Consider the following 13,935-nt stretch of genomic DNA (forward strand, 5'->3'; position numbering starts at 1 on the left):
GATTCTAAATATTTGGACAGACATGTGAGTCAGTGGAATAATATGCAGCTTGTCACTGAGAGTAGGGAGGGGAGAGGAGGAGGAAACAGAGGCATGAGTGAAGCTGATGTGGTTTCTCACACCTTTAATCTCAGCATTTGAGAGCAAGACCTTGGAGGATCTGGGGTTCAAGGTCATCCTCAGCCACAAATGGGTTCAAAGTCAGCCTGAGCTACTGAAGACCCAAGTTCGAAATTTGCTTTAAACAAGCAAAAATGAAAATACAAAGATAGAAGAATAAGAATACGTAAGTGTTAATACTGCATGAGTGAATTGGAAAATATCAGTGTTCTGTTCTTCTAAAACATTTGACAGAATTAAATATACATGAAGAGAGAAGCAAAGAAAACACTGTTTCTGCTAGGCACTGGGAAGGCAGAGGCAGGCAGATCCCTGAGTTCAAGGCCAGCCTGCTCTACAGAGTGAGTTTCAGGACAGCCTGGGCTATGCAGAGAAACCTGCTCTTGAAAAACTCAAAAAGAAAACACTTTGTTTTTCACTCTCTGTGTTTGCTGATATGTTCAGTGACCTGCTTTGTACAAAGCAAAATGTATATGTGCGTGCGTGTGGATGTGCTTCAATTGGATTTAAACCCAGAGCCACATACAGACTTTGAAAGTCTGAGGTACATCCCTACTCCTTGTCACTTTGAGTCCTTGAAAGATGGATGATACATAAATATATTGTTCAACATAATGAAGTTTTAAAAGCATCAAATCACGTTTTACTTTGAAAAGCAGTTAGTTAGTTGCCCAGGAATGGTGGCACACTTTAATCTCAGCATGCCAGAGGCAGAGGCAGGAGGGTCTCTGTCAATTTGAGTTATAGGCCATCCTGGTCTACAGAGTGAGTGCCAGGACACCCAGAGCTTCGCAGAGAAGCCCTGTCTCACATAAAGGAGAAAAGAAAAGGAGGTGATGAAGTATGGATTTCAGCAGCAGAAGCAGGCTAAATGGCGGATGATACTTCAGGCAGGAGCTTCTCTATGCTGCTAAAATGCTGGCTGCTTTTCTTTATGGTCTTTTCTTTAACATTTTCAGTCCTTTAAAACTGTAGATGTAATTTTCCTTTTTTCAGTTAAATAACATTTTCTGTCTGTGTCCTGGAATACTCATGGATGTGTTAACAGGAGATTTACAGGAGTCATGTGTGGAGGCACACACCTGTAATTCCAGTGCCTAAGGCAGGAGGATCACATGGTCAAGACCAGACTGGACTACCTGGCAAGCCATGTCTCAAAAAGCCTAAACCAGCCCCGGGACGCCTCCTAGGTAGCGGTGCAGGAAGCCGCTTGATGGTCTGAGTTCAGTCCCAGGGCCCATACAGTGGAAGGCAGGAGAGCACTGGTCTGTCTTCTGTCCCCCACCTCTGCTCTGGGCTACAGGCAGCTCCCCTGCCCCCACACCACACAGATGCACAGAAGCTAAGTTTTTTTTTTTTTTTTTTTTTTTGGTTCTTTTTTTCGGAGCTGGGGATCGAACCCAGGGCCTTGCGCTTCCTAGGCAAGCGCTCTACCACTGAGCTAAATCCCCAACCCCAGAAGCTAAGTTTTAAGAAAATAACGTAATTGAAAGAAAATGTAACACAAAGCTGCGGTGTCCAAAGGAGATCATTGTTTAGTACAAGTGTCGAACTCGTCCTGTCCCCAGCATTGTTTGCTTCTAGAAGCGCGTGAAGTAGAAATCACCTTAATCCAGGAAGGAGGCCACGAGCCTTTCCTGTCCGCTGGCCGCTACTGCCTCTACCTTCAAAGTTCATTAAGTCCTTCACACGTGTCATTATGAGGACCTCAGTCCTGAACTCGTAGCATGTCAGCTGTGTTATGGGTCAAATGTTTATTATCAGGGTTTTCCCTAGTAATACTGTGATAGGCAGTTGACTCTCACCTCCACTCTCCCCAACTCCTTCCATGTCAGGGCAGCTTCTCTAACGCCCAGCTCCTCTCCCAGTCTTCCACAGCCATGCAGAGCCCTTTTTGTATGAGGAGGAAAACGGGATAAGCAGACACAAGGTGTCAACACTTGATGAGTTGCCCTTCCCTGAATTCCTTGAGTCCTGGGAACTGCTGGGAGAGGGTAGTATGTGACGATGACTCCCTTAGTGCTGAGGTTCCGTGCTGCAGTGAGACAGAGCTCATGCGTGAGGAGAAGGCACCTGCATCGGGTGCTAAAGATGCTGGCCTGGTTCTCACCACCGCACTGAGTTTCCTCTTCAGTGACGTCAGGTTGGTCTGGCTCCTTTAGTCAGGTTTTGAGTTTAGGCCTTTGTCCATGTAATGTCTGGACTGTGACTTGTCCGCCTGATTGTTTGTCATTGCTTTGATTCTTTCCTCCTGCCACAGGAAGGAAGAGAGGGGACATTTTTAGAGGTTACTTAGAGATGATAAGTCTGCTGTCCCTTCCTGTTCCTCTCCATGAACAGGAGAAGCGGAGCGGCCCTCTGGAGACCCAGGCCTGGTTATGGACAGTGTGGAGGCAGGGGACACAACACCTCCCACCAGAAGGAAAAGCAAGTTCTCAGGCTTTGGCAAGATCTTCAAGCCATGGAAATGGAGGAAAAAAAAAAGCAGTGATAAATTCAAAGAGACATCAGAAGGTAAGATACTAAGATTCAAATATGTGTTCTGAGGAGTGAGGGTGGAGTGCCTGCCTAGTTTGAGCAAAGCCCGGGGCTCTTCCCTGACCACAGAGAACCTGGTGTGCTTGTGCTCTCCTCAGACCCCACAGAGGGGAGACTCAGAAGTTCAAGTCCATTCTTAGTTATACCCTGAGTTTCAGGCCAGCCTGGGTACCAGGAGACCTCCACTCTAAACCAACAAGCAAACAAGCCTTCTTCTTTTAAGAGTTCTCCTTTGGGCTAAGGCAGTGCCTGAGCAGGTAGTGTTTGATAGAAGCATGAGGGCCTGGGATGGACCCCAGGACCCACTTAAAGCCAGCCGCACACATGCTGTTGTAATCCAGTGCTTCTGTGGGGAGAGGAAAGGATGAGAGAAAATCTCTAGAAACCTCAGGGCCAGCCGGCATCACAGTGGGGAAGGAAAGACAGACAACCACCACGAGAGCCTGTCTCAGCCAAGGGACGAGCTGGCGCCTCACTGTACCGTCCTCGGTGCTGCTGTTCTGTGTCCCACCTGCCATAGCCTGGCTCGTGCGTAACTCCTTACTGTTGAAGCCCTGGTCAAGATGCGGTCGTGTGAGTACGGCTTCCTTGGGAAAAATACTTTCCCAGCACCGGGAACTCGCTCTGTAGACTCACAGAGGCCCACCTGCGTCTGCCTCCCACGCGCTAGGATTAAAGCATGCGCCACCAGCGCCCGCCCGGCCTGGTTTGTTTTTATATCTAGTTCTCAGCGTGGAACCCAGGGCCTTGGACATGCGAGGCAATCACTACTGTTAATCTCACCCCGAGATCCAGCAATTTCTTTTGTTTTGTTTTGCTCAGAGCCTGGCTATGTATGCCCTGGCTGGCCTAATACTGTACAGCATGTGCTGGCTTGAGTGTGGCAGCATTTCTCAGCATCTTATTCTCAAGTGGTCATTTTTGGGGTTGGGGATTTAGCTCAGTGGTAGAGCGCTTGCCTAGCAAGGGCAAGGCCCTGGGTTTGGTCCTCAGCTCCTGAAAAAAAAAAAAAAGTGGTAGTTTTTGTTTTGTTTGAGGCAGTCTTGTGTAGCCCTTGCTAATCTAGAACTTGCTGTGTAGCTAAGGCTGGGCTGGAGCCGGTTCTCTTGCCTCCACCTCCCAAGTGCTAGTGCTATAGGCTTGTGGTACCACTCCCAGCTAAGTTTTTAGATGTAAAGTTAGTTCCCCTGTTCTCTTTTCCTTTAGAGTACAAATAATGTGACCCACTTTATTCTTTTATACTTACAATGCTAAGAGATTTGTTGACCTTCCGACTGCCGCATTTCTGAGTTGTGTTTTCCAATTTAATGTTAGTTTTAGAGCGAAAAATATCTATGCGAAAACCAAGAGAAGAGCTGGTTAAAAGAGGGGTTCTATTGGAAGACCCCGAGCAGGGTGAGTTCCGACATCAGCATATGCTGTCTGCACATGTGCTCTCTCGCTGGCTCTCGTAGGCCTGACATGTCCTTCGCTTTACCCTCACTGGGTTATGGTGGAGGAGCACTTTAAAAATGCTTCCCTGTTTCTTCCCAAGTGCCTGGCTTTGCTCTTAAGCAGAAGTAGGAGGATTGGTGAAGGGTCCTGGGAGCAAACCTCTGTGTCTCTGCCCTCCTCAGGTGCATCTCACCTGTAGTGGTGACAGTCATTTCAAGTTGTTGATTGGTAGTTTTGACCAAATTGCCTCCGTCCTCATCTTCCTGTCCCACCAACACCACACTGATGTTCCAACCCTTGCTGCTGGTTAGTCCTGTGAGACGTCATGAAACAGTGGGATATGTATGTAAATCAGCGGTGTGCCTTGGTGTTTTCAGGGTCTCACACGCTCACATATGGAGCAATTCACCACATTTGCAGAATCGCCGTCCTGCTCCCTTCTCCTAAAAGTGAGAAGTAGGCACTGGGACTGGAGCATGGCTCACTGGTTAAGCTCTTCCAGAGGTCCTGAGTTCAATTCCCAGCAACCACATGGTGGCTCACAACCATCTGTAATGAGATCCGATGCCCTCTTCTGATGTGTCTGAAGACAGTTATAGTGTACTTAATTTTTTTTAAGGTTTATTTATTTATTATATAGGAGTACACTGTAGCTGTTCTCAGACACACCAGAAGAGGGAATCAGATCATCATTACAGATGTCGTGAACCACCATGTGGTTGCTGGGAATTGAACTCAAGACCTCTGGAAAAGCAGTTGGAGCTCTTAACCACTGAGCCATCTCTCCAGCCCTATAGTGTACTTATATAGAATAAATAAATAAATCTTTTTAAAAAAATCTACAACTGGGCCTAGTGGCATATATTTGTAATCCTAGGAGGCAATTAAGAGGATTACTCTTAAGTTAAAAATCAGTCTGATATAGAGCGAAAGCTCTAGACCAGCCAGAGATGTATGCTAGCACTCTGTCTGAAAAGCTAGCTTAATCATTAACCAATTAATTTAATAAAAATACAGCCATGTTTAGTATCTCACACCTAATATCCCAACAACACTAGGAGATGGCCAGGTTGATCCAATTCAAGGCTAGTCTAGGTGTGTATGAGAACCTGCCTCAGAGCAAATAAGGAAAAATGCTCTTCCGTTTCTTCAGAGCACGTTTATTACCTAACCCCACTACGTACTGGCATGCCTGAGGGCACTGCCTGACCTTAGTGGGAGGCGGTGTGTCAGGTGAGGGGGGCTGGTTTGTGAGAACTCATCTAGAACTATCAAGAGATAAGCATACATATGTGTGCACACAAATAAAAAGAAAAATGAATCTTTCCCTGATGTTACTCAAAGCAACAAGGATAGTCCACCGCCCTATGACAGGAAGTAAGATGTAGTCTCTGGCCTCTTTCTTCATCATCTTCTGTTTTTTGTTTTTTAATGTAGTTACATTTCTTATTTTGCGTATTGGTGTTTTGCTTGAATGTATGTCTACGCACAGAGCTGCCATGTAGGTGCTAAGAATTGAGCTCAGGTCCTCTGGAAGAGCAGCCAGTGTTCTTTTTTTTTTTTTTTTTTTTTTTTTTTCGGAGCTGGGGACCCGAACCCAGGGCCTTGCGCTTGCTAGGCAAGTGCTCTACCACTGAGCTAAATCCCCAACCCCGCAGCCAGTGTTCTTAACCACTGGGCCATCTCTACACCCCCCGACCCTACTATTTTCAACTCTTGTCTTCTAAAAACGTCTAAGAAACTGGGGACGGTTGTCTCACTGTTCCTTTCCCTCTCGTAGCAGTGTGTGCTTCTCACAGCCCCCAGGCCAGGGGCCATCCCTGTAATGTGTGGGAATTGCTGTGTGTGTTGTGTTGACATCGATGTGTCCTTCAAGGCCCTGGGCTCTCTAGTCCTACTACCCTCAGTCCCTGGCTGTTTGTTCCATGAGCATTAAAACAGTTTCTGCTGCTTTTCCTGGTCAGTCACGTCCTGTCTAGAACCCTACCTCCTAACAGCCTTTAGAGCCCACCTTCTGCATGTAAGTAAAATTATGTCTACCTGTTACTCCTACCTCCCAGGCTTTTGGTTTCCTCCAGGAGTCCTGTCTCGCTCCTGTCCCTGTGCTGTATGGTCTTCATAGCCTGGACCCGCTTGCCTACAGTCCTGCCCATAGCTGTGTCTTCCTAGTCTACCCGGTGTGCACTGCAGTACCTGACCACAGTCGTGCCCCTTTATATAGACTAAATAAGACTTTAAAGTATGTATGTGTGCCGGGAGTGCCTGTCTGGGGTGTGTGCCCGAGCGCAGATGCCTGCACAGCTCAGAGGCATAAGATTCCCTGGAGCTGTAGTGACTGGGGCTTGTGAGCTGCCTGGCACGGCTGCTGGGAACTGAACGCAAGTCCACTGCAGTAGCAATGCATGCGTATGCGTGTGAGTGTGCGTGGGGGTGGGGGGGTGGGGAGGGGTTGTGTGGGGGGTGTGTGTGCCTGGCCTCCACCACTGAGCCTTCTTTCCCGCCCCTCCAGTTGTCTTAGTTTAAATGGACTATTGTTCATCCATGTGGTAGGCCTCTGTTCCTCTCTCAAAACCTACTGCTTTCTGTGGTACAACCTCAAAGCCTTTCCCGCCCAGAATGGATTTTTCTTTATCTTTACTGTAGCCTTTCTATCAGAATCGTATCCTTTTCTCCTCCTCAGGGCTGAGTGTTTGTCACATGGCCTTACGTGTGCTAGGCAGGTATTCAACCTCCGGAGCTGTGCCTTAGATTGCATTCTGTATGCGTTTAATAGATTATCTGTGAAGCCAGTTGCTTGATACAGTTGGTGATAATCCGTGTGTGGAAGAGCTGCTACTTCTGTTAAATCTGCTGGATCCAGGGAGCGTAGGTGTCAGTGAGGAAGGAGCCTCCTTACCAGAGAGAGGAACTAGGAGAGTTGGGACGAACAGGCTCTTCCCATGTGGTAGTGTCAGTCCTCTCACTTAAGCTTTTCTTTTTTAATTTTCTTTTAAAATTTATTTTCTAACTCACTTTTCATCCCAATCACCACCCCCTCCCGGTGACCCCTACCCCTTTCCCTTCTCTGAGAGGGTGGAGACACACCCCCTGGTCTCCCCCACCCTGGCACATGAAGGCTAAGTGCATCCTCTTTCACTGAAGCCAGACAAGGCAGCCCAGCCAAAAGAACAAATCTTACAGATAGGACACAGCTTTTGGGACGGCCCCCGCTCCAGTTGTTCAGGGCCCATGAGAAAACCAAACTGCACATCTGCTGTATATGTGTGTGGGGCCTCACCTAAGGGGGTGGGGGATGGGGGCGCTCACTTAAGCTTTTCTTCTCTCAGGTGGTGAGGATTCAGGAAAGCTGAGCCATGCTGCATTAAAGAATGGACACACCACCCCCATAGGGAGTGTCAGGTCTTCTAGTCCAGTTCTCGAGGAAGAAGAGGCAGAGGGAAGTCTCAGGAATCTTACTCCAGAAGAGGATCCAAAGAAGAGACTTGGTAAAAGCGGGATTCTGAGTGTGAAAGCCACAGACTGTCCTTAATTACCTCAGAGGGCTGCAGTGGGTTTGCTTCAGGTGCGAGCCACCTTACCTAGCTCTTCTGTGGGATCTTGTCAACCTCCACCTTCCTTGTGTTCTACCCCAAGGAATTCTCTGTGCTTTTATGGGTGGGTGTCCATATACATGTGGGTGCCACAGGTTGGCACTGGGTGTCTCGTTGCTCTCACCGTTTTTTGAGGATGGGGCTTAAATTTATCAGTTTACTTTAATTTACTTTGTTATTTTACTTTGGGTTAGGTGCCACCACCGCCAGCTTTAGTTTGGCTTTTTCAGATAGGGTTTCTCTCTGTAGATCACGGTGGCCTCAAGCTCAGCCTGTCTCTGCCTCCCGAGTGTGGGATTAAAGGCTCGCACCACCTCGAGGCTTACTCATTTACTTTGAGATAGCATCTCTTACTGAACCCAGAGCTCACTGATCAGTGGACTGGCTGGCCAGTGAGCTTCAGTGATCTTGTCTCTACTCCACCCCCAAGCACAGCATTATCGTCAGATCCTAGCTTTTATGTAGATGTGGGGATCTGAGCTCAGTCCTGCTTGTGGGCAGGCATTTCTCTCCTGTGCCCTTGGTAGTATGGCTCTTGTATGAAGTGTCACTACCCTTACTGAGCCTCTCTTACTGACACTCCCTAAGCATGTTAAAAGTGGCTGAAAATGATGTGTGAACTGTAAGTTCATCGGTGAAGTTGGTTGTGTGTTCCATCATCTCTTATTTCGTAGGCTCAACTGGAAGCCAGCCCAACTCTGAAGCAGAGCCTGGGCTTGAGCAAGCACCTAAGCAGCCCCTGCTGCCCCCCAAGAGACCCCTGTCCTCTTCTGATGAAGGAAACGAGGGGCAGGCAAAGGAGGTCCTGGCCGGCAGTGCAGCAAGACCGGTCTCCTCCACTTCTGGCTCTGGCATTGAGACACCTGCTGCCACCACTGCTGCCACAGACATGACAAAGACCTTAACAAAGTCCTTTGTGGCCTCGACCCCAGCCCCCACCCCCGCCCCCAGGACTCTGCCTGCTGCTCCTGCCAGCACTAACACTACTGCCACCCATCCGGCCCCGGCCAAGCAACCGCCCATCCCACCCCCTAAACCAGCTCAGAGAAACAGCAACCCCGTCATCGGTGAGTCTGCAGAGTTTGTGTTTGGGTTTAGTCTGGTTTTGGATAGTAATTTTACTGAGCGATTTGTTCTGTAAAAGAGTTTTCTAACTCATCTCTTGGAATATTCTCAATATAGAAAAAAGTTTTAGAGCCAGGCGTGGTGGTGCAGGCCTTTAATCCCAGTACTCAGAAGGCAGAGGTATGGATCTCTGAGTTTGAGTCCAGCCTGGTCTACAAAAGGAGTCCAGGATAGACAGAGCTGTTACACAGAGAAACTCTTTCTCTGAAAGGAGGAAGGAAGGAAGGAAGGAAGGAAGGAAGGAAGGAAGGAGGGAGGGAGGGAGGGAGGGAGGGAGGGAAAAAAGTTTTAAAAAAAGATAAAAATGGCCATGGATTGGAAATATCAGTAAAATTACCTTGAAATCTGGAGAGATTAATATGTTTTTACTCTACAAGTATTACAGAACTAACTTTAGCATTGTTTATTTATTTGATAATTACAATTTTGAAGATTAAAAAAGAGTATCCCCTAGAACTAGGCATTGGTAACACTTGGGAAACACTCAGCTGGCACAGGCAGGAGAATCAGGATTCAAGGTCATGTGGGGGATTTCTGAGTTTGAGGCTAGCCTGAACTACATGACTCCCTCTTTCTGAAACATACAAACAACCCCCTCCCCCCAAAACCAAAAACAACAATAACAAACATTTATCACAGTAACTGATGGTCTAGATATGGGAAGACCACAACAGGCTTGACCACCCCAGTGAGAAAATTAGAATAATGACACAGGCTACAGGGACGAGGTGAATGTCTCATCTAATGTAAACTACCAGTTCCTTCTTTGAACCTAAGTTTGGTAGCTGAAGTGGTGGTTTTGTCAATGTCTGTTTAACTTGTGATTCAGTGCCTAGTATAGTCTCTTCATGGGAGCTACAGAGGTTGTGAAACACGAAACACCACATTTACTTTGGGGAGAGTTAAGGATGCTCCTCATGCGGGCGTGGAAGCTGTCAACTGAGCACTCGGGGAGTAGAGATAGGAGGGATGGCCAAAGCTGAGAGCAGGTTCAGCTCGGAGCCTGCAGACCCCGTGTCAAAATAGGTAGGTAGGTCAGTGGATGGATGGATGGATGGATGGATGGATGGATGGATGGATGGATGGATGGATGGATGGATGGAAATAAATGATGGTAATGGAAACCAGGCCTGCAAGAACCGGTCTAAGATCTCAGCTATTCAGGATTGCACATTTAAGGCCTTCATGGCCAGTCTTGAACTTAGTGAGATCCTGTCTCAGATGCTGAAGAACAATGAGGACCAGGATATGAAGCTCTGCCCTAGCATGTGATAGCTCTGCCCTAGCATGTGATAGCTCTGGCCTAGCATGTGATAGCTCTGGCCTAGCATGTGATAACCCTGGCCTAGCATGTGATAGCCCCTGGGTTTAGTCCTCAGAACCACTGTGAACTGAAAGCAGGATAGTGCATGAGTATATGTTTATAGGCTTCATAAACTACTTTGCATTTTCTGAAGTCTTGCTTAGGTCTGTTTTCCTATTGTAATTGCATTTTCCACAGAGATTTTCCAGAAAGGGAGTAAAGGAAAAAACTGATAAGTGTTTCAGAGCTAATACAAGTGTGATTTTTTTCAGGAATAATATTAGGCTTATCCCAGCATATAGTTCTTGTTAGTAATTGCACAGATAATGAATAGAAAGTATAATATTAAGAATCTAATGTCACTAGCTGGGTGGAGTGAGTAGAACCTTATCAGATTTCAGAGTGATGTCAGACAGACAGGTTGGAGGAGGAACAGGATGGAGACCATTGTGTTATCATTGCTCAATGGATGATGTCTTCCCGACTTATCTCTGAGGAACCCAAAGCTTTCACATGCACTTTCAGAACCACCCAGGGCTGTGGTAAATGACTACCTGTTGTATGCAGAGACAATTAGTTCTTTTTTTTTTTTTTTTTTTTTTTTTTTTTTTTTCTTTTTTTTTTTTGGAGCTGGGGATCGAACCCAGGGCCTTGCGCTTCCTAGGCAAGCGCTCTACCACTGAGCTAAATCCCCAACCCTGCAGAGACAATTAGAAATGTAGATGCTGGGACTCACCGAGGTTGTAGCTAATGTGGGACAGAAACTTGCCTCTGATCTCTACAGTGTGGTTCTCAAACTGTCATCCAGGCTGCTGTTAAGTGGCTTCACCTAGAAGGTCTGCTCACTTCCCAGCAGAGCCTGATCCCAAAGTTCTGATGTCAGTGTCTCAGCTGAGGCCGCAGTCTGTATTTCCAATATGTATGCAGAAGGTGCCCATGCTGCTGGTCAGCGACTGCTCGGTGCTCCTGCTCAGGCGGGCGCTGTCTCTTTCTGTCTAGTCACGGCAGTGCATACAGTAACTGTCTGGCTGTGGTAATGCACCGGCCATCTCTGTCATCTCAGTACTTGCGAGGCAGGTGCTGGGGAGCAGGCGTTTAAGGGCCATCTCTGCTACACAAGGTGGAGAATCGCCTGGGCTAGCTGAGAACTTTTCTTGAAACAAACAAACTAAAAGTGTCTAAAGTAGCTTTAACTGATAGCCCAGAGCAGTGGGCCTTGTGATTGAAGAATCAACATTAATCCTTTATAGGCCCTCACAGAAGGAAAATGGCTAGTTCAGTTTTTACTAAGATTAAATAGATTTGATTTAAAGGTTACACCTTGTTCGAAAATTAATAACCTCATCCATTGCTTTGATTCTAAAATACCATTTCTTTCAGAAAAAGATCATGATCCCAGTTGGTCTACTTCGTATGAGCTGTTATTTAGAACCCTCAGAACTGACAGGTTGGGTTGGAGGGGGTGGCCTTGGAGAAATGATTCTGCAATTAAGCACGCTTCCTGTTCTGCCTCATGTCCTGTAGTTTTAGCTCAGGGGAGCCAGTACCTTTTTCTGGCTTTTGTGGACACCAACATACATAAAAATACAAATAAAAATTAAAAATATAAAAAGAAAGCTCTGTTAGGGCCCAGGAGAGAGCCGTAAAGTGCATGCCTTGCAAATATAAGGACCCGTTTGACCCCTAGAACTCACCTGGAAAGTGTGTGCTGGGGCACAGTGTGAGTGCCAGGGAGGCCGAGACAGGTAGGGTCCTGGGATCACCGGCCTGCCAGCCTCAACTAATTGGCAAGCCTCGGGCCTTAGGGAAAGCATGTCTTTATAAACAAGGCAGGGGCCAGGCATGATGAATTCCAGGCCAACCTCTACATATCGAGATCAGGCCAACCTATAGGCTACATACATAATGAGAGCCTGTCTCAAAAAACCAAGCAACTCACTTGATCTGTTCAAAAAGAAAATGCTTACGTATGGTCTTGTTGGACCAGTTTCATTATGGATGGGGAGCTAACTGCTATCTTTATCTTCGTGTATTATGTACAGTATTTTCTAGATTGTTCTTTTTATTCATTCGTTTGGTTTTATTTACTTATTTTTGTTTGTTTTCATTTTTTGGACAAGGTTTCACCTGTAGCCTAGTCCTTGGATTCACTCTGTGGCCTGGGATGGTGTTGAGCTCCGCATCCTCCCTGCATTGCTGAGATTATGGGCGCACACTGCTGTGTTAGCCGAAATAGCGTTTACGCAGCTTACTTATGATAAGTGATAATACCTTCCAAGGCTAGCTCACTGTCTACTCAGAGTGGATACGTGGAATGAGATTAAGGGCAAATGAAATTTTATTTGAGGAAATTTATAGATTCTTTGAGAACATTGGGTAGACGGAAGTAAAAGATTCAGATAGATCAGAGGGCTGGAGAGATGGCTCAGCGGTTAAGAGCCCCGACTGCTCTTCCAGAGGTCCTGAGTTCAATTCCCAGCAACCACGTGGTGGTTCACAACCATCTGTAAAGAGATCTGATGCCCTCTTCTGGTGTGTCTGAAGACAGATACAGTGTACTTATATATATATTAAATAAATAAATTAAAAAAAAAAGTATTCAGATAGATCAGAAGAGTTGTTCATCAAAAGCTCTCCTCTCTAATTGGTTCACAAGGTTAGCTTCTATATGACGTCATGGCCTGCTTCTTACATGGATGAAAGCCTGAGTCATTGGGGCTCTGGGAAGATGAGTGGAGTATTTGCTGTCATCCATTTACTCTGTACAGAGGAAGAGTGTCTCATGTTATAAATGTGTTGAGGGCACACTGTATGCATCCTTGTGAGTATGCAGCTAGTGGAGGCAAGAGTTGTCCCGCCATAAACCCCAAAGTGACATGGGTGTACAAAGGTCATCAGAGCTGTACACACTGATAAGGGGGAGGGGAGCAGAGGATAGAGTAATAGTCTGATAAGCAGGCTGCATGCTAGCTAAAGGCCTTGGCTATCTGTAATATGAGCTTGGACAAATTACATAGTGTCTGGCTTCTAGTTTTCCTTCTGAAAGAAGCAAAAAGATGACATCTTGCTTTCCCTTATCACTTCAGGGGTACTGGGGAGTAAGGCAAAGATAGGCTGGCAAGGTGGCTGAGTGACCGGGGAGTAAGACACAAAGATTGAGCTGGTGAGGTGGCTCAGGGGTAAAGGAAGGCACTTGCCACCAAGCTTGACAGCCTCAGTTTGACCGTCATGACTTACAAGATGCACAAAAAGAACCAATTATCCCAAGTTACTCCCTGACAGCCACACACGTACACATACTAATAATTTTAAAGCTTTTTAAAAGACATACAAGAGGAGACCGACCAACATGGGCCACATTCACACCAAGACTATGACAAAGGCGACGCGGGTCATCGTCAAGAAGTACTGTACACCCCTGAGTAATAACCTCTACACCAAGTGTGTGGGAGGAGACCGCCATGATGCCCAACAAGAAACTCCCCAACAAGATGTCCGTCTGTGTCACACATCTGATGATTCCGATTCACAGACGTCCTGTGAGAGGCATCTTTCTCAGCTTGGAAGAGGAGCAGAGAGAGGCCAGATTATGTTCCTGGGGCTTCAGCCCTGGATCAGGAGGTCACTGAGGTCGATCCTGAGACCAAGGAAATCTAATGCTTCTGGTTTCCGGCACCTTCTCTGACATACAGGTCACTCAGCCTACAGTTGGGATGAATTTCAAAATACCACGTGGAGCATTTGAATCTGTTCTGTCGTATTTTCAACAAACCTAAAACCAAAACAAAACCCAAAAACAAAAGACAGAAAGTACTTTAATTTATT

General features: G+C 46.6%; 1 protein-coding gene across 1 annotated transcript in view; it reads left to right on the top strand.

Annotated features, from left to right (window-relative positions):
• The window catches only part of Phactr4 (phosphatase and actin regulator 4), an 81,101-nt gene that overhangs the window by 47,027 nt on the left and 20,139 nt on the right, over nucleotides 1–13,935 (top strand). The window contains exons 4-6 of the mRNA XM_032893465.1: nucleotides 2,461–2,634; nucleotides 7,419–7,577; nucleotides 8,357–8,749. Coding sequence (XP_032749356.1) covers nucleotides 2,461–2,634; nucleotides 7,419–7,577; nucleotides 8,357–8,749 — 726 coding nt within the window. The remainder of the gene's footprint in view (nucleotides 1–2,460; nucleotides 2,635–7,418; nucleotides 7,578–8,356; nucleotides 8,750–13,935) is intronic.

Source organism: Rattus rattus, chromosome 1, assembly GCF_011064425.1.
Source record: "Rattus rattus isolate New Zealand chromosome 1, Rrattus_CSIRO_v1, whole genome shotgun sequence".
NCBI lineage: Eukaryota > Metazoa > Chordata > Mammalia > Rodentia > Muridae > Rattus > Rattus rattus.